Genomic DNA, 25,702 nt, shown 5'->3' on the forward strand with positions numbered 1-25,702 from the left:
TAGGAGTACAGATAGGCATTTCTGTGGATGTGAAACTCTAGGATGGTATGTTGCCTCCCTGCTGCCAGGGTCTAGGATGTCTCTGAACCTGCAGAAAGCATTTTGAATAGCCCAAGGAAGTCGTACATATTGGTACTAATGACATTGCTAGGAAGAGTGATGAGATCCTGCAGCAGCAGTTTGAGGAGTTAGGTAGAAAGTTAAAAAGCAGGATCTCCAGGGTTGTAATCTCAGGATTGCTCCCTGTGCCACGTGCCAGTGAAGTAGAAATAGGAAGATAGTACAGCTCAACACATGGCTATATTGGCTGGTGTAGGAGGGAAGGTTTCAGATATCTGGACCATTGGGATATCTTCCAGGTGGGATGGGACCTCTACAAGAAGGACGGGTTGCATCTAAACTGGAAGGGCATAAATATTCTGGCCGGGAGGTTTGCTAGTGTCACACGGGCTGATTTAAACTAGTTTGGCAGGAGGTTGGGAACCAAAGCAAAGGTGAATTAATTGAAGGGGAACTAAAGAATAGGACCTGTAAGACTCAGAGAAAGAGCAGGCAGGGTGTGATTGCTAATCAAAGAGGGTCTGGTGGACTGAAGTGCATTTGGTTCAATGCAAGAAGTGTAACAGGTAAAGCAGATGAACTTAGAGCTTGGATTAGTACTTGAGGCTATAATGTGGTTGCTATTACAGAGACCTGGTTAAGGGAAGGACAGGATTGGCAGCTAGTTACAATGTTAGGGGTTTACTATTAGCCACCCAACTGCCAGCAGGAGATAGAGGAACAAATATGTAGGCAGAGTTTGGCAAGGTGTACAAGTAACAGGTTATTGCAGTGGGAGATTTTAACTTTCCCTATATTGACTGGAATTCACTTAGTGCTAGGGGCATGAATGGAGCAGAGTTTGTAAGGAGCATCCAAGAGGGCTTCTTGAAACAGTATGTAGATAGTCCAACTAGGAAGGGCCTTTACTGAACTGGTATTGGGGAATGAGCCCAGCCAGATGGTTGACATTTCAGTAGGGGAGCAGTTCGGGAACAGTGGTCACAATTCAGTAAGCTTTAAGGTATGGATGGATATCATTGATGAAAATGAACATCTCGCCAGGGCCATCCCCACACCCCCACTTCTTGCTTTCAGACAACCACGCAACCTCAAACAGAGGTTCGCAGCAATCTACCCAGCCTTCAGGAGAGCAGTGATCACAATACCACACAACCCTGCCACAGCAAACTCTACAAGACATGCCGGATCATCGACATGGACGACATCATCACACGTGAGAATACCATCCACCAGGTACACGGTAAATACTCTTGCAACTCGGCCAACGTTGTCTACCTGATACGTTGCAAGAAAGGATGTCCCGAAGCATGGTACATTGGGGAGACCATGCAGACGCTACAACAACGGATGAATGAACATCGCTGGACAATCACCAGGCAAGACTGTTCCCTTCCTACTGGCAAATACTTCAGCGGTCACGGGCATTCAGCCTCTGACCTTCGGGTAAGTGTTCTCCAAGACGGCCTTCATGACACACGACAGTGCAGAGTCGCTGAGCAGAGACTGACAGCCAAGTTCCGCACACATGAGGACGGTCTGAACAGGGATCTTGGGTTCATGTCGCACTATCTGTAACCCCCATGACTTGCCTGGGTTTGCAAAACCTCACTTACTGTACTGTCTGGAGACAATACATATCTCTTTAACCTGTGATCTGTGCTCCTTCCATTCACATTGTCGGCCACTTTAGGACTTGAACAGCAGGTTAGGTGTAAAGATTCGCATTCTAATCAGTAATCTCTAAACTGTCTGTGCTTTATATGCTCTGTCTGAGGCCAGAACTCTCCATTCACCTGACGAAGGGACAAACCCCAAAAGCTTGTGAGTTTACTATCAAATAAATCGGTTGGACTTAAACCTGGTGTTGTCAGACTTTTTACTGTGTTTACCCCAGTCCAACGCCGGCATATCCGCATCATGGATAAAGATAAGCATGGTCCTCCAAGATGCTAAATCAGGGGAAAGCTAATATTAGGCAGGAACTGAAGAATGTAGATTGGGGGCAGATGTTCGAGGGCAAATCAACACCTGGCATGTGAGAGGCTTTCAAGTGTAAGTTGATAGGGATTCAGGACCAGCACATTCCTGTAAGAATGAAGGATAAGCATGGCAAGTTTCGGGAACCTTGGATAATGACAGATATTGTGAGTGTCGTCAAAGAGAAAAAGGAAACATTTGCTAAGGCTAGCAGGCTGGGAATACACGAAGCAAGGTAGAAAGAAACGTAAGCAAGGAGTAAGGAAGGCTACAAATAGTCATGAAAAGTCATTGGCCAGCAGGATTAAGGAAAATCCAAAGGCTTTTTATACAAAAATAAAGATAGGTTTCTGATAGACAGGCGAATTAAGGGTTATGGGGAGAAAGCGGGAAAGTGGAACTGATCCACCGCAGATCAGCCATGATCTTATTGAATGGCGGGGCAGGCTCGAAGGGCTAGATGGCCTACTCCTGCTCCTATTTCTTATGTTCTTAAAGTGCAAGATAGTAATCAGGCAGAGGGTTGGCCCATTCAAGGGCAGGGGAGGGAATCTATGCGTGGAGCCAGAGGAAATGGGCAAGGTATTAAATGAGTACTTTGCGTCAATATTCACCAAAGAGAAGGACTTAGTGGATGATGACTCTGGGGAAGGGTGTGTAGTTTGCGTCATGTTGAAATCAAAAAGCAGGAGGTATTGTGGTACTTGAGAAACATTAAGGTAGACAAGACCCCAGGGCCTGATGGGATATACCTCAGAATACTGAGAGGGGCACGGGAGGAAATTGCTGGGCCATCACTGGCTACAGAGGTGGTCATGATGTGGAGATGCTGGCGTTGGACTGGAGTAAACACAGTAAGAAGTCTCACAACACCAGGTTAAAATCCAACAGGTTTATTTGGTAGCAAAAACCACTAGCTTTTGGCTCCGAAAGCTAGTGGCTTTTGCTACCAAATAAACCTGTTGGACTTTAACCTGGTGTTGTGAGACATCTTACAGAAGTGGTCCCAGAGGATTGGAGAATAGCCAATGTTGTTCCTTTGTTTAAGAAGGGTAACAAGAATAATCCAGATAATTACAGGCCAGTGAGACTTACGTCAGTGGTAGGGAAACTTTGGAGAGGATTCTTTGAGACAGGATTTACTCCCACTTGGAACTAAATGAATGTATTCATGAGCAGCAACATGGTTTTGTGAAGGGGTCATGTCTCATTAACTTGACCTAGTGTTTCAAGGAAGTGACAAAGATGATTGATGAGGATAGGGCAGTGGATGTTGTCTATATGAGCTTCAGTAAGGCCTTTGACAAGGACCCTCATGGCAGACTGGTACAGAAGGTGAAGTTGCACGGGATCAGACGTGAGTTGTCAAGATGGATACAGAACTGGCTTGGTCATAGAGACAGAGGGTAGCAGTGGAAGGGTGCGTTTCTGAATGGAGGGCTGTGACCAGTTGCGTTCCTCAGGGATCAGTGCTGGGACCTTTGCTGTTTGTAATACATGTAAATGATTTGGAGGAAAATGTAACGGTTTGATTTGTAAGTTTGCAGATGACACAAAGGTTGGTGGATTTGCAGATTGTGATGAGGACTGTCAGAGCGTACAGCAGGATATAGACTCTTGAGCACAGAGATGGCAAATGGAGTTTATTCCGGACAAATGTGAGGTAATGCATTTTGGAAGGTCTAATAAAGATAGGGAATATACAGTAAATGACAGAACCCTTGAGAGTACTGATAGGCAGAGGGATCTAGGTATACAGGTACATAGGACACTGAATATGGCAAAGCAGATGGAGAAGGTAGTCAAGAAAGCATACGGCATGCTTGTCTTCATCGGCTGGGGCACTGAGTTTAAAAATTGGCAAGTCATGTTGCAGCTTCATAGAATCTTAGTTAGGCCGCAATTGGAATATAGTGTTCAATTTTGATCGTCACACTACCAGAAGGATGTAGAAGCTTTGGAGAGGTTACAGAAAGGATTTACCAGGATGTTGCTTGGTATGGAGGACATTAGCTTTGAGGAGAGGTTGGAGAAACTCAGTTTGTTCTCACTGGAATGACGGAGGCTGAGGGATGACCTGATATAAGTCTACAAAATTATGAGGGGCATGGACAGAGTGGATAGTCAGAAGATTTTTCTCAGGGTGGAAGCGTCAATTGCTAGGAGGCAGAAGTTTAAAATGCGAGGAATAGGTTTAAAGGAGATGTACGAGGCAAGTTTTCTTTTACACAGAGGGTGGCAGGTGCCTAGAACTTGCTGCTGGGGGAGGTAGTGAAAGCAGATACGATAGTGATTTTTAAGGGGTACCTGGACAAATACATGAATGGGATGAGAATAGAGGGATATGGTCCCCAGAAGGGTAGAGGGTTTTAGTTCAGTTGGGCAGCATGTTCGGTGTAGGTTTGTAGGGCCGAGGGGCCTGTTCCTGTGCTGTAATTTTCTTTGTTCTTTGTCCATGTCATCCTGTATTCCAAGTCTTCCGAATGTAAGGGCTTTCATCGTCAGAAGGGGAGAACAAAACAAGAAATCAAAAATATCTTCTTTTCTTCCACATAAGCGGTTTCAAAGTATATAAAATTTTTAAAATTCATTCATGGAACATGGACGTTGCTGGCTAGCTAACATTTGTTTCCCATTCTTAGTTGCCTTATGGCAGTTGAGAATCAACTACACTGCTGTGGGTCTGGAATCACATATAGGCCAGACCAGATAAATATGGCAGATTTTCTTCCCTAAAGGTTATTCGTGAACCAGATGGGTTTTTATGACAATGAAGAATGGTTTCATGGTCATTAGTAGATTGTTAATTCCAGGTATTTTTTATTGAATTCAAATTCCACCATCTGCCATCGTGGGATTCGAACCCAGGTTCCCAGAGCAAGTATAATAACTGGGTGTCTTTTTTGGGAAGTGAGCATACAAAAATAAAACAGCAGTGACAATGAACAAAAATGGCTCTGTTCCAGAGATATAAAAATATTTTAATGAAAGTTACATGAAAAAAAGCAATTGTAACAAAAATACAAAGCTCTGATCATTTTAACAGACACTGGGGGAGGCAAAAAGAATAGTTTAATTCATTTTACTCTCTGAATTTCCACTTATACAGTATGAATATGCTTTCCCCAAAACAATTCTGTCTCGGAGTAGTTTAAAGAAGGCATAATAATTACTGAAGAGAATTAATGCCAAAGATATTGTTTGATGCCATTTTTCTGAGCAAATTAATGAATACAATTGATAGAGGATGATGACTCCTTCTATAATGATAAGAATGTTCAAAATCCTCAATGGTTTACTGAAGAAAAACTGCAAAGAGATGAAACAAATGAGAGAATTTATCTAAATCTAACACATATTAATTAATCAATTAGAAGTTTAGATTAGAACCGCTGCTGGCTACGGGAAATAACCAGCAGGCCAGCAGCATTTGTGAAAATAAAGAGAGTTACCACTTCAAATCAATAACATTTTGTTAAAACTGAGGTGAACCATAAAAATAGTTTTGAGCAAGGGAAGGTGGGGTGGGTGGGATGGTGGTGGAAGGGAGGAAAGAAAAACAAGAAAAGTCTCTGAAAGGATGGACAGCAGGAGTGATTAGATGACAAAAGTTAGTTGTTTTCTTTTATTCTTTCACAGAACATGGGCATCATTGCCAAATATTTTGACTGCTCATCCCTCATTGCTCTCAAGAAGGTGGTGGTGAGCTGCTTTCTTGAACCACTGCAGTCCATGTGGTGTAGATACACCTACTGTTTTGTTAGAGAGGAAGTTCCAGGATTTTATTATAGCAAAAGTGAAGGAACGATGATAAATTTCCAAGTCAAAATGCAAGTGTCTGAGAGGATTGTGTTCCCATACACTTGTGTTACTTACAAATGGTGCACACACTGTGGCTAGTGTTTGTCAGTGGTGGATGGAGTGGATTTTGAAGGTTGTGGATGGGCTGCCTATCAAGGGTGCTTTGTCCTGCAATGTTGAGTCCAGAAGGCTATAGAGTGCTGAGGTGAAGAACAAGAGTCTGTTCTTCAAGCTTCATTGAAGACTGTAACATGCCAAGGACAGGAAGGTCAGAGTTCAGTTAGAAAATTGAAATAACAAGTGATAGGAAGCTTGGTGTTATGCTTGCAGACTGAATGGTGGTGTTCTCCAAGTCTGCATTTAATCTTCCCAGTGTAGAAGAGACTATAGCATGATCAGCAAGTACAGTTTGCAAAACTGAAAGAAGTACTATGCAGTTTTATTTGGAAGGAATATTTGGAACCATGGATGGTCAGAAGGGTGGCTGGGAAGATGTTGTATCTACTGTGATTGCATGGTAAGATGCCACAGGAAAGGGAGGCAGTATTGGGAGGGGCTGAGGAAGATATGTTTGATGATGACATCATGCTGGGGGTGGAAAAAATGGCAAGGTTTTTTTTAACTCATTTATGGGAAATGGACATTAGTGGTTAGACCAACAGTTATTGCCCAGTCCCTAGTTGCTCTTGGGAAGGTGGTGGTGAGCTGCCTTTGTGAACCACTGAATTATCTGAGGTACACCCACACTGCTGTTAGGAAGGGGGTTATTGCATTTTGACCTAGTAACAGAGAAGCAATGGCAATATAGTTCCAAGTATCATCGACAGCCAGAGGTGAGGCATGTGAAGATTGGAGGGTGGCAAATGTTGTACCTTTGTTTAAAAAGAGCTGAAGGGAAGTCTTGGAATTACAGGCCGGTGAGCCTAACATCTTTAGTGGGCAAGTTGTTGGAAGGTATTCTGAGAGACAGGATCTACAGGCATTGAGAGAGGCAAGGACTGATTAGGGACAGTCAGCATGGCTTTGTGAGTGGAAAATCATGTCTCACAAATTTGATTGCATTTTTTGAAGAGGTAACAAAGGAGGTAGATGAAGGCAGTGCAGTCGGTGTTGTTTACATGGACTTTAGCAAAGCCTTTGACAAAGTACTGCATAGTAGACTGTTGTATAAGGTTAATCGCATGGGATCCAGGGGGAGGTAGCCAAATGGATACAAGATTGACTCAATGACAGAAGAGAGAGAGGGTGGTTGTAGCGGGTTGTTTTTCAAACTGGAGGCCTGTGACTAGTGGTGTGCCTGATGTGGAGATGCCGGCGTTGAACTGGAGTAAACACAGTAAGAAGTCTCACAACACCAGGTGGTTTGGCTTTAACCTGGTGTTGTGAGACTTCTTACTAGCAGTGTGCCTCAGGGGTCACTGTTATTTGTCATTTATATTAATGATTTGGATGAGAATTTAGGAGGCATTATTAGTAAGCTTACAGATGACACCAAGATTGATGGCATAGTGGACAGTGAAGAAGGTTATCTAGGATTGCAACAGGATCTTGATCAATTGGGCCAGTGACAAATGACAGATGGAGTTTAATTTGGATAAATGCAAGGTGATGCATTTTGATAGATTGAACCAGGGCAGGACTTTACTAAATTAATGGTAGGGGGTTGGGGAGAATTATAGAACAAAAAGATCTAGGAGGAAAGATTCATACTCCTGGAAAGTGGAGTCACAGATGGATAGAGTGGTGTAAAAGGCATTTGGCATGCTTGGTTTCATCGGTCAGAATGTTGAACACAGGAGTTGGGACATCTTGTTAAAGTTGTACAGGACATTATTAAGGTCACAACTGGAATACTGTGTACAGTCCTGGTCACCCTATTATAGAAAGGATATCACTGAAGTAGAAAGAATGCAGGAAAGATTTACTATAATGCTACTGGGACTTGATGGTTTGAGATATAAGGAGAGGCTGGATAGACTGGGGCTTTTTTCCCTGGAACATAGGAAGCTTAGAGGTGACCTTACAGAGGTCTATATAATAAAGAGGGCATAGATCAGCTAGATAGCACTATCTTTGCTCAAAGGTAGGGGAGTCTAAAACCAGAGGGCACAGGCTTAAAGTGAGAGGGGAGAGATACAAGAGGATCCAGAGGGGCAATTCTTTCACTGAGGGTGGTGAGTGTCTGGAACAAGCTACTACAGAGGTAGTTGTAAAGGTGAGTACAGTTGTATCTTTTAAAAAGCATTTAGACAGTTACATGGGTAAGATGGGTATAGAGGGATATCAGCCAAACATGGGGATTGGGACTAGCTTAATGGTTTAAAAAAAAGGACGGCATGGACAAGTTGGGCCGAAGGGCCTGTTTCCATGCTGTAAACCTCTGGGACTATGACTCTAAGTCAGGATGGTGAGTGACTTGGAAGGGAACCTTCAGGTGGTGGTGTTCCCAGGCATCTGCTGCAACTTGTCCTTCTAGATGAAATGGTCTTGGGTTTGGAAGCTGCTACCTAAGGAATCTTGGTGAGTTCTTGCAGTGCACCTTGTAGATCGTACACATGGCTGCTAATATTCGTCACTGATGGAGGGAGTGAATGGTTGTGGAAGGGGTACCATCAAGTGGGCTGTTTTGTCCTAGATGATGTGCTTCTTGAGTATGTTGAAGCTGCACTCATCCAGGCAAGTGGAAGAGTATTCCATCATACTCCTGACTTGTGCCTTGTACAAGGTGGACAGGATTGGGAAGTCAGAAGGTGAGTTATTCACTGCAGGATTCCTAGACTCTGACCTGCTCTTCTAGCCACAGTATCTATTTGTCTAGTACTGTTCAGTTTCTGGTCAACAGTAACTCACATGATGTTGATAGTGGGAGACTGTATAAGACTCCAAGAAGAAGCATACAAATTGGCAAGAAAAAGCAACAGATCTGAGAATTGGGAGCAGTTTAAAATTCGACCAACGCAGGCCAAGGGAGTAATCAAGAAGGGGAAAATAGAGTATGAAAGTTAGCTAGGGAAGAACATAAAAACTGATTGTGAAAGTTTCTGTAGGAATGTAGAGAGAAAAAGATTGACAATTACGAATGTACACTCCGTAGAATCAAATGGGTGAATTCACAGCAGGGAACTACAAAATGCTGAGGAACTAAATTCGAAATTTGCTTCTGTCTTCACATGCATAATGTACTGGAAGTTCTGAGAAACACAAGTTTTAGTGAGGAGCTGAAGGAAATCAGTGTTAGTAGAGAAATGTTTTGGGAAAATTAATGAGATTGAAGTCGAATAAATTTCCAGGGCCTGATAATCTTCAAACCAAAGTACTTAAGGAACTGGCCCTGGAAATAGTAAATCCATTGGTGGTTATTTTCAAAACTTCTTTGGACTCTGGAATGGTTCTTTCAGATTGGAGGGTAGTTAATGTAAGCCCATTATTCAAAAAGGAAAGTAGAGAGAAAGTAGGAAACTAGAGACCAGTAAGCCTAACGTTAGTACAAGGGAAGTTGCCAGAATCCGTTATCAAGGATTTCATAGTAAGCTTTCCACATTTGAAAACCAGTAGTATAATCAAAGTCAGCGTGGGATTTGTGAAAGGAAAATCATGCTTAACAGACTCATGGAGGTTTATAGCATGGAAACAGGCCCTTTTGGCCCAACTTGTCCATGCCACCCTTTTTTTAAACCCCTAAGCTAGTCCCAATTACCTGTGTTTGGCTGATATCCCTCTGTACCCATCTTACCCATGTAACTGTCCAAATGCTTTTTAAAAGACAAAATTGTACCCGCCTCTACTACTACTTCTGACAGCTTGTTCCAAAGACTGTGTGAAAAAATTGCCCCTCTGGACATTTTTGTATCTCTCCCCTCTCACCTTAAACCTATGCCCTCGAGTTTTAAACTCCTCTACCTATGGTAAAAGATTTTGACTATCTAGCTGATCTATGCCCCTCATTATTTCATAGACCTCTATTAGATGACCCCTCAACTTTCTACGCTCCAGAAGAAAAAGTCCCAGTCTATCTAGCCTCTCCTTATAACTCAAACCATCAAGTCCTGGTAGCATCCTAGTAAATCTTTTCTGCACTCTTTCTAGTTTAATAATATCCTTTCTATAATAAAACTATTTCAACAAGTTGTCCCAACTCCTGTATTCAATGTTCTTGACCAATGAAACCAAGCATGCTAAATGCCTTCTTCACCACTCTGTCCAGGGGGACTGACCCCTTCAAGCTCCTTGAAATCCACTTTCAAGGAGCTTTGAACCTGTATCCCTAGATCTCTTTGCTCTGTAACTCTCCCCAACCTCCTACCATTAACTGAGTAAGTCCTGCCCTGGTTCAATCTACCAAAATGCATCACCTTGCATTTATCCAAATTAAACTCTATATGCCATTCATCAACCCACTGGCCTAATTGATCAAGATCCTGTTGCAATCCGAGATAACCTTCTTCACTGTTCACGATGCCACCAATCTTGGTGCCATCTGCAAACATGCCTCCTTATATTCTCTCCAAATCATTAAAATGACAAATAACAATGGGCCCAGCACTGATCCCTGAGCCACACCACTGGTCACAGGCCTCCAGTTTGAAAAACAATTCTCTACAACAACTCTCTGGCTTCTGTCGTCAAGCCAATTTTGTTTCCATTTAGCTACCTGGCCCTGGATCCCGTGAGATTTAACCTTTTGCAACAATCTACGATGCATTAGCTTGTCAAAGGCCTTGCTAAAGTCCATGTAGACAACATCAACTGCACTGCTCTTGTCTACCTTCTTGGTTACCCCTTCAAAAAACTCAAATGAAATTTGTGAGACATGATTTTCCACTCACAAAGCCATACTGACTGTCCCTAATCAGTCCTTGCATCTCTAAATGCCTGTTGATCCTGTCTCTCAAAATACCTTCCAACAACTCCCGCACCACAGATCTACAGGGATTCTTTGAGAATGTAACGAGTATAGTTGACAAGGGAGAAGCAGTGGATAGGGTTTATTTAGACTTTCAGAAATCTTTCGATATGGTCTAAGAACTAAATGTATTATCTCCAAATTTGCAGATGATGCAAAGTTGAGTGGGAAGTTCCTCTTTCTCAGACTGAAAAGATTGAGTATGTGGATATTAAGAAAGAGGATGTGTTGGAACTTTTAAATTCTATCAAGATAGATAAGTCGCCGGGACCGGATGGGATGTACCCCAGGTTATTGTGGGAGGTGAGGGAAGCGATTGCAGAACCCCTGGCAATGATCTTTGCATTGTCAATGGAGACGGGAGAGGTTCCGGAGGATTGCGGATGTGGTTCCCATTTTCAAGAAAGGGAACAGGGATAGCCCAGAAAATTACCAACCAGTGAGTCTGACCTCAGTGGTTGGTAAGTTGATGGAGAGGATTCTGAGGGACAAGATTTATGAGCATTTAGAGAAGTTTAGAATGATCAGGAATAGTCAGCACGGCTTTGTCAAGGGCAGGTCATGCCTTACGAGCCTAGTTGAGTTCTTTGAAAATGTGACTGAACACATTGACGAAGGAAGAGCGGTGGACGTGGTTACATGGACTTCAGCAAGGCGTTTGATAAGGCCCCCCATGCAAGACTTCTTGAGAAGGTGAGAGGGCATGGGATCCAAGGGGCTTTGGCCTTGTGGATCCAGAACTGGCTTGCCTGCAGAAGGCAGAGAGTGGTTGTGGATGGGTCTTTTTCTGCATGGAGGTCGGTCACCAGTGGAGTGCCCCAGGGATCTGTTCTAGGACCCTTGCTGTTTGTCATTTTCATAAATGACCTAGATGAGGAAGTGGAGGGATGGGTTCGTAAGTTTGCCCACAATACGAAGGTTGGTGGTGTTGTGGATAGTCTGGAGGGATGTCAGAAGTTGCAGCGTGACATAGATAGATAGATAGGATGCAAGACTGGGCGGAGAAGTGGCAGATGGACTTCAACGCAGATAAATGGCAGGACCAACAGGATGCAGGAGTACAATATCAAGGGTAGGAGTCTTAGCTGGGTTGAGGAGCAGAAGGATCTTGGGGTCCGGGTCCACAGGACTCTTAAATCGGCCTCGCAGGCGGAGGATGTGGTCAAGAAGGCGTGTGGTGTACTGGCCTTCATTAATCGAGAGATTGAGTTTAGGAGTCGGGAGGTAATGCTGCAACTTTATAGGACCCTTGTCAGACCCCACTTGGAGTACTGTGCGCAATTCTGTTTGCTTCACTACAGGAAGGATGTGGAAGCTATTGAGAGGGTGCAGAGGAGATTTATAAGGATGTTGCCTGGATTGGGAGGCATGCCTTAAGAAGATAGGTTGAGGGAGCTAGGTCTCTTCTCCCTGAAGAGACGAAGGTTGAGAGGCGACCTGATAGAGGTTTATAAAATGTTGAGAGGAATAGATAGGGTGGATTCTCGGAGGCTATTTCCCAGGGCTGAAATGGTTGCTACGAGAGGATACAGGTTTAAGGTGCTGGGAAGCAAGTACAGAGGAGATGTTAGGGGAAAGTTTTTCACTCAGAGGGTGGTGAGTGAGTGGAATCGGCTGCCGTTGGTGGTGGGAGGGGCGAACTCACTGGGGTCTTTTAAAAGACTTCTGGATGAGTATATGGAATTTAATGGCATTGGAAGTTACAGATAGTTCTATGGCTTGGTAGGTATAGATGTGATCGGCGCAACTTGTGGGCCAAAGGGCCTGTTTGTGCTGTAGTGTTCTATGTTCTATGATACAGTGATGCTCCAGCATTATTTGTACAGGCTGAGTGAGTGGCATACGCTTACATGTATGAGAGAGAGAACCAATAGTCTACATTTTAAAAATGGTAAGGCATCTTTGGAGACATTCGATCTTAATATAAATTTTATCTTTCCACTGATAGTGAGAATTTAAAATGCTTATTCATACTTACATAGAATCTGAAGTGTGAAACATCTGAAGGGATTGCCACATTGTAATTTCCCATTGCTTTGTACACATTTTTATTATGTTTTACTAACACGCCCTGTGGCCACATATACTCTTCTGACCAGCTATTGGGAGGAAAAAATATACACCATTTGTACTTTGAAAGTTAAAAAAAAATGTAAATCATTATCTTTTCCAATGTATAGCAACCTGCAGTATTTCGAGATTCATTACTGATCTATTTCATTGTCTTGGTGAGGATTTTCTACAGTTTCAACATTCAGTTTCCATGGCTGCAAAATAGCTTTATTAATGAAATCATACTCCTCCTAATATTCTTGAAATATACTTGTTGCTGAACTGCTTCTATTTCATGTAGAAGATTACAAAAAGATACATTATTAAAGGGAATAAAGCAATAATTTGCTTTATTTTCTCCCCATTAGAATGGATTTTTGTATAGGCATGATAAAATTCCTGTAATCTATTGTGATAAACATGAGGATTTGTGATAGTGGCCATAATAAAGAACACATCGACAATGCAATCTTTATTCATTCTGCTCAAACATTTTATAACAGCTGAACCCACACATCTCTGGACACTGAGGGACAATTTAGCTTGGCCAATCGACCTAAACTGCACATCTCTGGACTGTGATAGAAACCGGAGAAACAGAAGAAACCCACGCAGACACAGGAAGAACATGCAAACTCCACATAGTCGCCCAACACTGAAATTGAACCCAGGCCTCTGGCACTACAAGACAGCAGTGCTAATGACTGTGCACCCACCTATCACTTAATGCAAAAAGGAAGATTCAACATTCTTTCAATAATTATAGTGAAATGCAGCATTGCATATCTCAGAACAAAAACAATCAAAATTGAAAAAGTGTAGAAATAATAAAAAGTTGCAACTTACGGATGCTGAAGTACGTTGGAACAGAGTGCAGGATCCACTTTTTGCCAGCTACCCAGATGTGCTGCTGCCTTATGTAGCAGGTCACAATATCGTGATGGTAAGAGATGCCTCGTTAGTATTACACAAGTGCTTGCCCAAACTAAGATAAAAAGTTCACACGACCACCTTTTATCATAATATTGTGTACTCTGTCAAAAGCACAAAATGTAGAAGTTACAGGAGAAGGTACCTAAAAAGAACAGATCTTTGAACCTATAGCACAATTCTGCACTTACGTAGCATTGTTTTTTGAATGAGGAATAAAGCGAGATCAGAAACGTTCATCTACAGGAGGCCATGGCCCAGAAATTGATTTAGGGAGAGATTGTGGCTGGAATTCTCCAACCTCACCTGCAGCTGGGATTCTCTGGTCCCACAGCAGTGAATGGTGGGGCACTGAACATCAGAGAATTCTGGTCTATCTATACCAGAGATTTCCAAATAATGGGCTTTTTGGCCAACAAAGCCCAGGCGATTCTGCTTTTTCACCTGTCAGCTGTGACTTAGTCAATAGCACGCTCGTCTCCAAGTCAGAAGTTCTGAGTTCAAATCCCACTTCAGCTTTGAGCACAGGGCTCAGTCCTGAGGAAGTATTGCAGTGTCCAAGGTACCGTCATTTTTTAGATCAAATGCTAAACTGATGCCTCATCTGTGTGTTCTGGTGGATGCAAAAGATCCCATGGCACTTGTTATGATCCCTCTTGATACCAAAAGAACCAAACAACTCCAAACGAAGAAACCGATACACGTGGTTTCACTTTTTAATAACTTTAACACTCAAATCTACCAACAATCAAATCGATACAAATTAAACATGAATTAACAGGCAAATTGTATTCAGCAGGAACTATAAACTATACTATAACTAGCCAATACAACAAAAACAGATCCCATAGATTCATTAGCAGTCCCACTAGCATATACGCCACCACATTCAGCCACAAAGTCCTTCACAGTCTTCCTTCAACTAGAGTTCAATATCTTTTCTTCATGCAAGATTTGGATACCCTCTTACCTTTTTTAATTAATCTATGGAATGTAGGCATCACTACCTAGCCCAGCATTCATTGCCCATCCCAAGTTGCTCTTGAGAAGGTGATGGTGACCTACCTTCTTGGACTACTTCAGTCCCCAAGGTGTAGGTACATCCACAATGTTGTTACGGAGAGTTTTGACCCAGTGAAAGTGAAGGAACAGCAATATATTTCTCAGTTAGGATGGTGAGTGATTTGAAGGGAAGGCTCCAAGTGGTACTGTTCCTAAATATCTCCTGTCCTTAATCTTCTAGACAGTAGTGGTTGTGGATTTGGAAGGTGCTGCCTAAAGATCCTCGGTTAGTTCCTGCAGTGCATCTTGTGAATGGTACACACTGCTTTCGCTGCTCATCAGTGGTGGATAGAGTAAGTACCTGTGGAACAGGTACCAATCAAGTGAATCTCTTTAGTGTTATTGGAGCTGTACTTATCTAGGCTAGTGTGTCTTGTGGATGTTGGACAGGCTTTGGGGAGTCAGGTAGTGAATTACTCGCCGCACTCTAACTTTCTCTTTTAGCCATGGAATTTATATGGCTAGTCTAGTTCAGTTTCTAATCAATGGTAACATCCAGGACATTGACAGTGGGGCATTCAGTAATGGGAATGCCCCACTGGTTAGATTCTCTCTTGTTGGAGATAGTCACTGCCTGGCACTTGCACAGCATGAATGTTACTTGCCACTTGTTAGCCCAAGCCTGGGATATTGTCCAGGTCTTGCTCCATTTGGACATGGACTGCTTCAGTATCTGAGGAGTTGCGAATGGCACTGAAAATTGTGCAGTGACCAGCGAACATCCCCACTTCTGACCTTATAATGGAAAGAAGGGCATCAATGAAGCAGCTGAAGCTGGTTGGGCCTAGCAAACTACACTGAGGAACTCCTGCAGTGGTGTCCTGGATGAAGACGTATAACCTCCAACCATTGTATTTTGTGCCCGGTAATACACTAACCGGTGGAGGGTTTTCCTCTGGATTCCCACAGATTCCAAGGGCTCCTTGATGCCATACGCTGTCGTATGCTGCCTCGATGTTGTAGGCAAATTGATGTTCAATGATTAGTTTGGTTTACATAGGGGAGGCAATAGGGTAATGGTATTGTTACTGGACTAGTAATCCAGACACCCAGGATGATCCTCTGCGGTCCCAAGTTTGAATTCCACCATGGTGAAATTTGAATTCAATAAAAAAAATCTGGAATTAAAAGCCTAATGATGACTATGAAATCATTGTTGATTGTAATAAAACTCATTTGGTTTGGAAGGAAATGTGCCGTCCTTACCTAGTCTGGCCTACATGTGACTCCAGGTTCACAGCAATGTGGTTGATTTTAACTGCCACTTGAAATGGCCGAGCAAGCCATAGTTCAAGGGCAAATATGGATGTGCAACAAAATTTGCCCAGTTAATGATGCACACATCCCATTGAAGAACAAAAAAAAAGTACGTCAACCCAATGTGGCTTTACGTTGAATTCTGTGACATAAGCTCATCACATGACTTGGTCTTGGCATCACACTCAAAATTGACAAGAGACAAAGAACATATGATCCTTGAAGCTACTGATTCAAAATGTCAAGATTGAACAATTGCTGGTATGGAACTATCCATCTCCCCAGCAATTAAAATTATCAGCTCTAGACTCTAAATTCAAAGTCCTACTGTATAAAGAAAAGCAAGTATTAAAATATTCAACCTCGTGCACTACATTAATGCAGTTTAACTTATGTTAAAGGAAGTCACGTTATTTCACAAAATCTTTGATTTTGTAAGTATAGAAAAGTTCTGCAATCAACTATTTGTAACTGTGTAGTTCTTTTAAATTGTAATATTGATTAATTAAATGTATTGCATTTATATTTAGCATTGATATGTACGTTATATAGACTTTATGCAATTTATGTAACTCTGAAAGTTTAATTGATCTTTACCAAGTGCTGACAGACATAACAAAAACAAATTATAGCAAAGCAGTTAGCTCACAACAGTACATTGATAAGTGCATTTTTAGAACATAGAACATAACAGCGCAGAACAGGCCCTTCGACCCACGATGTTGCGCCGACCAGTTAAAAAACAATGACCCTCTAACCTAAACCAATCTCTTTCCATCCATAAACCTATCCACGGATCTCTTAAACGCCCCCAAACTAGGCGCATTTACAACTGCAGCAGGCAGGGCATTCCAATCCCTCACCACCCTCTGGGTAAAGAACCTACCCCTGACATCCGTCCTATAACTACCCCCCCTTAATTTAAAGCCATGCCCCCTCGTGCTAGCTTTCTCCATCCGAGGAAAAAGGCTATCACTGTCCACCCTATCTAAACCTCTAATCATCTTATATGTTTCAATAAGATCCCCTCTTAGCCTCCTTCTTTCTAACGGAAACAACCCCAAATCCCTCAGTCTCTCCTCATAGGACCTCCCCTCCATACCAGGCAACATCCTGGTAAACCTCCTCTGCACCTTCCTCCACATCCTTCCTATAATGTGGGGACCAGAACTGCACACAATACTCCAAGTGCGGCCGCACTAGAGTTGTGTACAGTTGCAACATGACGCTGCAACTCCTAAATTCAATCCCCCTACCAATAAACGCCAAGACACTGTATGCCTTCTTAACAACCTTATCTACTTGATTCCCAACTTTCAGGGATCTGTGTACACATACACCTAGATCCCTCTGTTCATCCACACTATTCAGAGTCCTCCCGTTAGCCGTATACTCGACACATCTGTTATTCCTACCAAAGTGAATTACCTCACACTTCTCCGCATTAAACTCCATCCGCCACCTCTCGGCCCAGCTCTGCAACCTGTCCAAGTCTCCCTGCAAACTATGACACCCTTCCTCACTATCTACCACACCTCTGACTTTGGTGTCATCAGCAAATTTACTAATCCACCCAACTATACCCTCATCCAGATCATTAATAAAAATTACAAACAGCAGTGGCCCCAAAACAGATCCCTGAGGCACACCACTCGTAACTGAACTCCATGACGAATACTTACCATCAACCACCACCCTCTGTCTCCTATCTGCTAGCCAATTCTTGATCCAATTACCTAGATTACCCCCAATCCCATACATCTGCATTTTCTGCAGAAGCCTGTTATCTACAGATCAATTAGCCATCCAATGAATCCATGATTCCTGATATTGTGTGCTTGTTATCCCAAGTTAAAGCAGTCATGAAAATCGTTCTCAATTATATTCTAAGTATATATATTTTATATTGGTACTTTGTAAATTCCTTTATTAGTTTTAAGGTTATAATCAACTTTACCACTCTATTTTTTGTTTTAAAACTAAAGTAACTCATTCCAGGTAACCAGAGAGAAGAAACAGAAATCTTCAAATAACTTACAAAACACAGAGGGCCCAATTTTACCACTGCGTTGTGCCCGTTCTCAGGCGCAAAAACTTGGTAAAGTCAGGCATGAGGTGATTAGTGTGATCTGCGCCCGCCTCCGCACCAGTTACCCCTTTACCAAGGCCCGAAAATGGCCGTGATCAAGAACACGGCCAAAATGGTCACGATGGCCATTTAAATGCATTTGCATGCACTTAAATTGACTTAACGGGCTGCACACCCAACTATATTGGCACTTCCGCTCTCTCCTTGAGATCAGTGGGGGGATGGGGGAAGGTGGGTGCAACAACTCTCTGCTTGAATTCAGTGGGTGGGGGGGAAGTGGGGAGGAGTCTGCTGCCACTCTGAGATCAGTGGGAGGGGGGGCGTAGTCCACGATCAGTCTGGTGGTGGAAGGGGTCAGGCGATAAAAGGGTCAGTAATGTTGGGAAGGTGGGGCAATGTTTGTGGGAGCCAGGCAGTGGCATTATCTGGCCCAGGACCGATGTGGCAGAGCAGTTGCATTCTATCAATTTTTTTCTGTGCATGCACAGTAGGAGGCGCCCATCAAAGCTGCAAAATTTTGGGTGCGTTAAGTCCTGCCCCCAGGTTTCTGCAGCACGATTCGAAATCACCAATATTTTTGCAAGCAGAGTGCATATGGGGCGCCTGACAAAGGGTCTAAAAATTGGATCTGAAACGGTTCCAGTTCAAGTCTGCCCAGCACTTAGGATCAAAATGGTAAAATAGGGCCCAGAATCACTGACAGGACCTGACTTAATATCACTTCAATGAGATTTTGAGACAATGAACTCAAGGTATCAAGTATGGGGGCATGACAGCATATTTCCCCCATCCTGAACAAGTGGGTAAGGAAAATATAAAATATTATTTTATCTTAACAAAAAGTAGAGCAACACTAACAGAGAGGTTGTCCCATAAGTTACTGATACCTTAGAGGGCCAGTCAGGGGACTGTAGGAAATGATAATAATAGATGGCCTTCAGCCTCAAGAAACTAATTAGAAAACGATCATGCCCGATCACACATTGATCACACAACCCTTAAGCCAATTAAGAATTAGTCTTGTCTCATTTAGGCCAATAAGAATACAACATTATTTATTGGGTTATGGGTTGTGGCTTGGAATGAGTTAATAAGCCGAAACTTTCACTCAGCAAGATGTGCAGCAAATAACTGCTGTTCCAGAGAGAAACAAAAGTTATGGAGAGAGAACAGAGATTGAGTTTCAACCTGTGCCCAATGCTGAACCAGAAAACAAGAGCTGTAATATGCTACTCAAGTCCGCCCTGTCTTTAATGGGTATAAATTTACAACTTATTAAATAAAAATTTCCTGAGTTACTTCACCAAAATGTCTCCTGTTGCCTAAATGGTTGAAGTCTCAAATACACAATTAGAATTTAAGTTCAAGTAATATATATCAATGTGAAGGCAGCCACTCTCACCCCACTCTCGAATTCAGTTCTTCTGTCCGTGTTTGAAACAAGGCTGTAATGAGGTCAGGAACTGAGTGACCCTGATGGAACCCAAACAGGTGGAGGTGATAGAGTGGTCCATCTCTGCCATTTCCCTTGCCTTCTCTGTCTCCATTTCTGGTGATAAAGATCGTCCACTAGTGTCCATTATAAGCCCACCAATTCCAACAGCAACCTCAACCACAGCTCTTCATACCCTTTGTTCTGTAAGGACTCCATCCCATTCTTTCAGTTCCTTCACCTCTGTAGTACCTGTTCCGATGATGCTATTTACCAAAATGGCCCTGCTGATAGGCCTTCCTTCTTCCTTTATTGTGCTTTCCCACCCACTGTGATTGAGAGAGCTCTCAGCCGTATCTGATCTACCTCCTGCGTCACTGCTTTGACCCCTTCACCTCCATCCCAGGACTATATAGAAATTAGGAGTAAAAGTAGGCAAATTCAGCCCTTCGAGCCTGCTCTGCCATTCAATCAGATCATGGCTGATCTCTGCGTGGTTTCAAATCCACCTCCCTACCTGTTCCCCTAATCCCTTTTCAAATTAGAAATGAATCTATCTTCCTCTTGAAACTATTCAACTATTTAGACTCCATCGCGCTATGGGGCAGTGAGTTCCACAAATTCACCACTCGCTGCGAGAAACAGTTCCTCCTCATCTCAGTTTTAAATCTACTCCCACTCAACCTGTGACCGCTTGTTCTAGATGCCCAAGAGGAAACTTTGGTCAACATATACTTTATCGATATGTTTTAAAATTTTATCAATGATCCCCTTACATCCTTCTAAACTCCCAGCGAGTACAAGCCCGAACAAAGAAAAAGAACAGTACAGCACAGGAACAGGCCTTTGGCCCTCCAAGCCTGCACCGATCACATTGTCCTATCTAGACCAACTGCTTATGTCCCTCTCTTCCCTGTCTGTTCATGTGTCTATCCAGATAAGTTTTAAATGTCATTCATATCTGCCTCAACTACCTCACTTGCATAAGAACATAAAAAATAGAAGCAGGAGTCGGCCATCTAGTCCCTCGAGCTGTTCCCACCATTCAATAAGATCATGGCTGATCTGATAGTGGTTCAGTTCCACTCACCCGCCTGCTCCCCATAACCTTTAATTCCCTTATTGGTTAAAAATCTGTGACTTCAACACATTTAACGAGGTAGCCCCTATTGCTTCAATGGGCAGAGAATTCCAAAGATTCACTACCCTCTGGGAGAAGAAGTTTCTTCTCAACTCTGTTCTAAATTGACTCCCCCGTATTTTGAGGCTGTGCCCCCTAGTTCTTGTTTCAATTCTAAGTGGAAATAACCTCGTTGCTTCTACCCTGTCTATCCCCTTCATTATCTTGTATGTCTTATAAGATCTCCCCTCAGCCTTCTAAACTCCAATGAGCACAGGCCCAGTCTACGCAATCTCTCCTCATAAGCTAATCCCCTCATCTCTGGAATCAACCTTCTCTGTACCCCCTCCAAAGCTAATTTATCCTCTCTTAAATAAGGGGACCAAAATTGTACAAAGTACTCTAGGTGTAGCTTTACCAGTACCTTGTACAATTGCAGCAAGGTCTCCCTGCTTTTATATTCCATCCCTCTCGCGATAAAGGCCAACATTCCATTCGCCTTCTTAATTACCTATTGCACCTGAAACTGAAGTTTTTGTGATTCATGCACAAGGGCCCCCAGGTCCCTCTGCAAAGTAGCATGTTGTGATTTTTCACTGTTTAAATAATAGTCCATTTTACTATTATTCCTTCCAAAGTGGATAACCTCACACTTACCAACGTTATACTCCATCTGCCATATCCTTGCCCACTCACTTAGCCTATCCAAATCTCTCTGCAGACTTTGTGTCCTCCACGCAATTTGCTTTCCCGCTCATCTTTGTGACATCAGCAAACTTTGTTACCCTACACTCAGTCCCCTCCTCCTGATCGTCTATGTATATGGTAAATAGTCGAGGCTCCAGCACCGATCCCTGTGGCATGCCTCTAGTCACTTGGCAGGGCATTCCAGGCCCCCATCACTCTCTGTGTAAACCCCCCCCCCACCCACATGTCCATTGAACCTTCCCCCTTTATCTTGAACTTGTGTCCCCTTGTAATTGTCATTTCTGCCCTGGGAAAAAGCTTCCAACTGTTCGCCCTACCTCTATCTCTCATCATTTTATAAACTTCTATCAAGTTCTTTTATCATTCCTCAGCCTCCGTTTTTCCAAGGAGAACAATCCCAGTTTATTCAATCTCTCCTCATAGCTAATACCCTTCATACCAGGCAACATCCTGGTAAACCTTTTCTGCACTATTTCCAAAGTCTCCGCGTCCTCCTGGTAGTATGGTGACCAGAATTGGACACACTATTCCAAATATGGCCTAACAATGTTTTATATAACTGTAACATCATTTGCCAACTTTTAACTCAATGTCCTGTCCAATGAAGGCAAGCACGCCATATGTTTCTTCACCACCTTTTCCACCTGCGCTGCCACTTTTAAGGATCTGTGGACCTGTATTCTTGGATCTCTCTGTATATCCATGCTCCTGATGGTTCTGCCATTTGTTTTATTGCTCCCACCCGAATTAGATGTAGCAAAATGCATCGCCTCGCACTTGTCCAGGTTAAATAAAGAACAAAGAAATCTCTCATCATATGTCAACCCTTCCATCTCTGGAATCAATCTGGTGAACCTCCTCTGAACTGTCTCCACTGCCACGACATCCTTCCTCAAATGAAGAAACCAAAACTGACATAATACTCCAGATGAGAGCTCATAAACACCCTACACAATTGCAACAACGCTTCTCTACTTCTATACTCCAGTTCCTTTGCAATAAATGCTAACCATTCTATTTGACTTTTTTTATTACATGCTGCAGCTGCATATCTACTTTCTACGATTCATGAACATTGACACCCAGATCCCTCTGCCCGGCCACATTTTGTATCTGTTTTCCCATCTAGGTAATAATTTGTCTTTCTATTTTTTCTGCCAAATGAATACCTCACTCTTACCCACATTAACTCTGCGGAACTTGTTGTTGCAGAAGGCTGTGGAAGCCAGGTCATTGAGCGTTTTTAAGACAGAGATAGATAGGCTCTTGATTAATAAGGGGATCAGGGGTTATGGGGAAAAGGCAGGAGAATGGAGATGAGAAAAATGTCGGGTATGATTGAATGATGGAGCAGACTCAATGGCCGAGTGACCTAATTCTGGTCCTATGTTTTATTGTCTTATTAAACTCCATCTGCCAAATTTTGGTCCATACTCCTAGCCTATCTAAATCCATCTGTAAAATCTTTATACCCTCTTCATTGTCTGCTTTCCCTGCCTATTTTAGTATCATCCACAAATTTTGCAATGTTACACTCTGTCCCTGCTTGCAGATCATGTATATAGATTGTAAACAGTTGAGGTCCGAGAACAGACCCCTTATGGCACCCCACTAGTTACATTTCTCCAGCCAGAGAAGGATCCATTTATTCTGACTCTCTGCTTTCTGTCGGTCAGCCAATCCTTAATCCAATCTAGTATTCTACTCCCAATCACCTGCAATCTCACCTTCTGGATCAGCCTTTTATGTAGCATCTTGTCAAATACGTCTGGAAATCTAGATATACCACATGCACAGGTTCCCCATTATCCACATTGCTTGCTATGTCCTCAAAGAACTCAAGCAAATTTGTTAAGCATGGTTTACCCTTCATAAAACCATGTTAACAACGGTAGATTGAGCTTTGTCTTTCCAAATGCTCATTCATTTCCCTTATGACTGATTCTAGGAACTTCCCCCACCATAGTGGTCAAGCTAACTGGTCTATAGTTTCCTACCTTTTGCCTCTCTCCCTTTTTGTATAGGGGTATCACATTAGCATGTTTCCAATCCATCGGGACCTTACCAGAATACAAGGAATTTTGAAATATCATAACCAATGCATCCACTATTTCTGCTGCCACCTCTTTTAATACCCTAAGGTACCGACCATCAGGTCCTAAAGACTTATCTGCCTTTAAACCCATTGGTTCATTGAATACCTTCTCTCTAATGATGGTTATCTGGTCTTGTCTATCAGGTTTCTGATAGACAAGAGAATTAAGGGTTATGGGGAAAAAGCGGGAAAGTGGAACTGATCCACTTCAGATCAGCCATGATCTTGTTGAATGGCGGGGCAGGCTCGAAGGGCTAGATGGCCTACTCCTGCTCTTATTTCTTATGTTATTACACAAAGTTGCTCTGCATTAACTACAGTTTTTGAAAAATCTTCATTATTCTCTACCATGAAGACAAAGGCAAAATATTGGTTTAGTGCCTCCGCCATTGATGTGTTCCCAAATAATACCTCACCAGTATTGTCCTCTTAAAGGACAACATTTACTTCGGCTAGTCTCTTCCTCCTTGTATACTTATACTCTGGTATCAGTGTTTATGTTTTCTGTTAGTTTCCTTTCATAGCACTTTTGATTCTTTATTTTAGTAGCCTTTTGCTGAACTTTAAAGTTCTCCCAAACCTACTTTTGCAGTTAGGTATGTCCTAACGTGCCCCTTGTCCTCACTTTTCACCCCACCAGCTTTTGCAATGAAAGGATCTTCCCCCACCATTTCTGCCAATCTAGCATGATGCCACCACTAAACACATCTTCCCCTCACTCCCCCTGTCAGCATTCTGTAGAGACTGTTCTCTCCAGGATACCCCGGCCCATTCCTCCATCACACCCAACACTCCACCCACTTCCCATGCAACCATAGAGGCTGCAACACCTGGTCCTTAATATTATGACATTAAATAGGAAATTAGAGATGCATGCAATAAAGGAACGTCTTTAGTTATGGGTGATTTTAATCTGCATAAAGATTTGGAAAATCAAATTAGTCACAATACCGTAGAGGAGGAATTCCTGGAGTATATACAGGATAGTTCTCTGGACCAATATGTTGAGGAACAAACTAGAGAGCAGGCCATTCTAAACTATGTATTGTGTAATGAGAAAGGAATAATTCATAATCCAGTTATTTGAGACTTCTTGGGGGTGAGCGACCATTACATGATAGAATTTGTGATCAAGCTGGAGAGTGATGTAGTTGATTCTGAGACTAGGATCCTGAATCTTAATAGAAGAAACTTGATGATATGAAGCATATGTTGGCTATGATAGAATAGGAAATGGTATCTAATGAGATAAGGGTGGATAGACAATGCAGTGCATTCAAGGAGCACATGGGCGAACTGCAACAATTGTTTATTCTTGTCTGGCGCAAAAGCGTAACTGGAAAGGTGGGCAAACGATGACTTACAAGGGTAAATAGAGATTGTATTAGATCCAAGGGAGAGCCAAAATAACAAGACCTAAGGATTGGGAGCAGTTTAGAATCCAGCACAGGAGGACCAAGAGACTGATTAAGAAGGGGAAAATAGAGTATGAGGGTAAGCTTGCAGGGAACATTAAAACTGATTGCAAAAGTTTCTATAGGTATGTGAGGAGAAAAAGATTGGTGCAGACAACTGAAGGTTCCTTACAGTCAGAAACAGGAATTTTTCATGGGGAACAAAGAAATAGCAAATCAGCTGAATACATATTTTGGTTCGTTATCATTTGAATCCATTATCAAAGACTACAGCAAACATTTGGAAAACACTGGACAGAGTCAACATGGATTTTGTAATAATTTCAATCAGGCCACTGAGGTTGGCCTTTTGGAATATGAAGTCCCTGATTACAGAGTCCACAAAAAGATGTCACTGATTAAAGAGTCAATTGATGGTCCAATCAGGGAGTCTTTTCCTTGTATTTAACCGGGAGTGTCAGTTTCTCTGGCACTCCTGGAGGTAGACTATTAGCATTCTGTGTACTGCTGTTGGAATGGTAAATAAAGGGATTTTGATGAAGAGACTTCTGTCTCCAAAAACTTAAATACAGATTTATGAAAGGGAAATCATGTTTGACAAATCTACTGGAATTTTTTGAAGATGTAACCAGTAGAGTTGATGACAGGGAGGTCAGTGGATGTAGTTCATTTGGGCTTTCAGAAAGCCATTAACAAAGTCCCACAGAAGAGATTTGCATTGTAAAATTATAGCACAAGGGATTGGAGGTGATGTGTTGAGATGGATAGAAAACTGGTTGGCAGACAGGAATTGACAAG

General features: G+C 42.5%; 1 protein-coding gene across 2 annotated transcripts in view; it reads right to left on the bottom strand.

Annotated features, from left to right (window-relative positions):
• Positions 1 to 5,006: 5,006 nt before the first annotated feature.
• Positions 5,007 to 25,702, bottom strand: part of tmem39b (transmembrane protein 39B) — a 119,616-nt gene continuing 98,920 nt past the window's right edge. For both annotated transcript variants that reach the window (XM_080211481.1, XM_080211482.1), the window contains exons 7-9: positions 13,643 to 13,830; positions 12,723 to 12,843; positions 5,007 to 5,349 (exon numbers count right to left, since the gene is read on the bottom strand). In XM_080211481.1, coding sequence (XP_080067607.1) covers positions 5,113 to 5,349; positions 12,723 to 12,843; positions 13,643 to 13,830 — 546 coding nt within the window. In that variant the 3' untranslated portion in view covers positions 5,007 to 5,112. The remainder of the gene's footprint in view (positions 5,350 to 12,722; positions 12,844 to 13,642; positions 13,831 to 25,702) is intronic.

This window comes from Carcharhinus amblyrhynchos, chromosome 24 (assembly GCF_965287045.1).
Source record: "Carcharhinus amblyrhynchos chromosome 24, sCarAmb.v2.hapA, whole genome shotgun sequence".
NCBI lineage: Eukaryota > Metazoa > Chordata > Chondrichthyes > Carcharhiniformes > Carcharhinidae > Carcharhinus > Carcharhinus amblyrhynchos.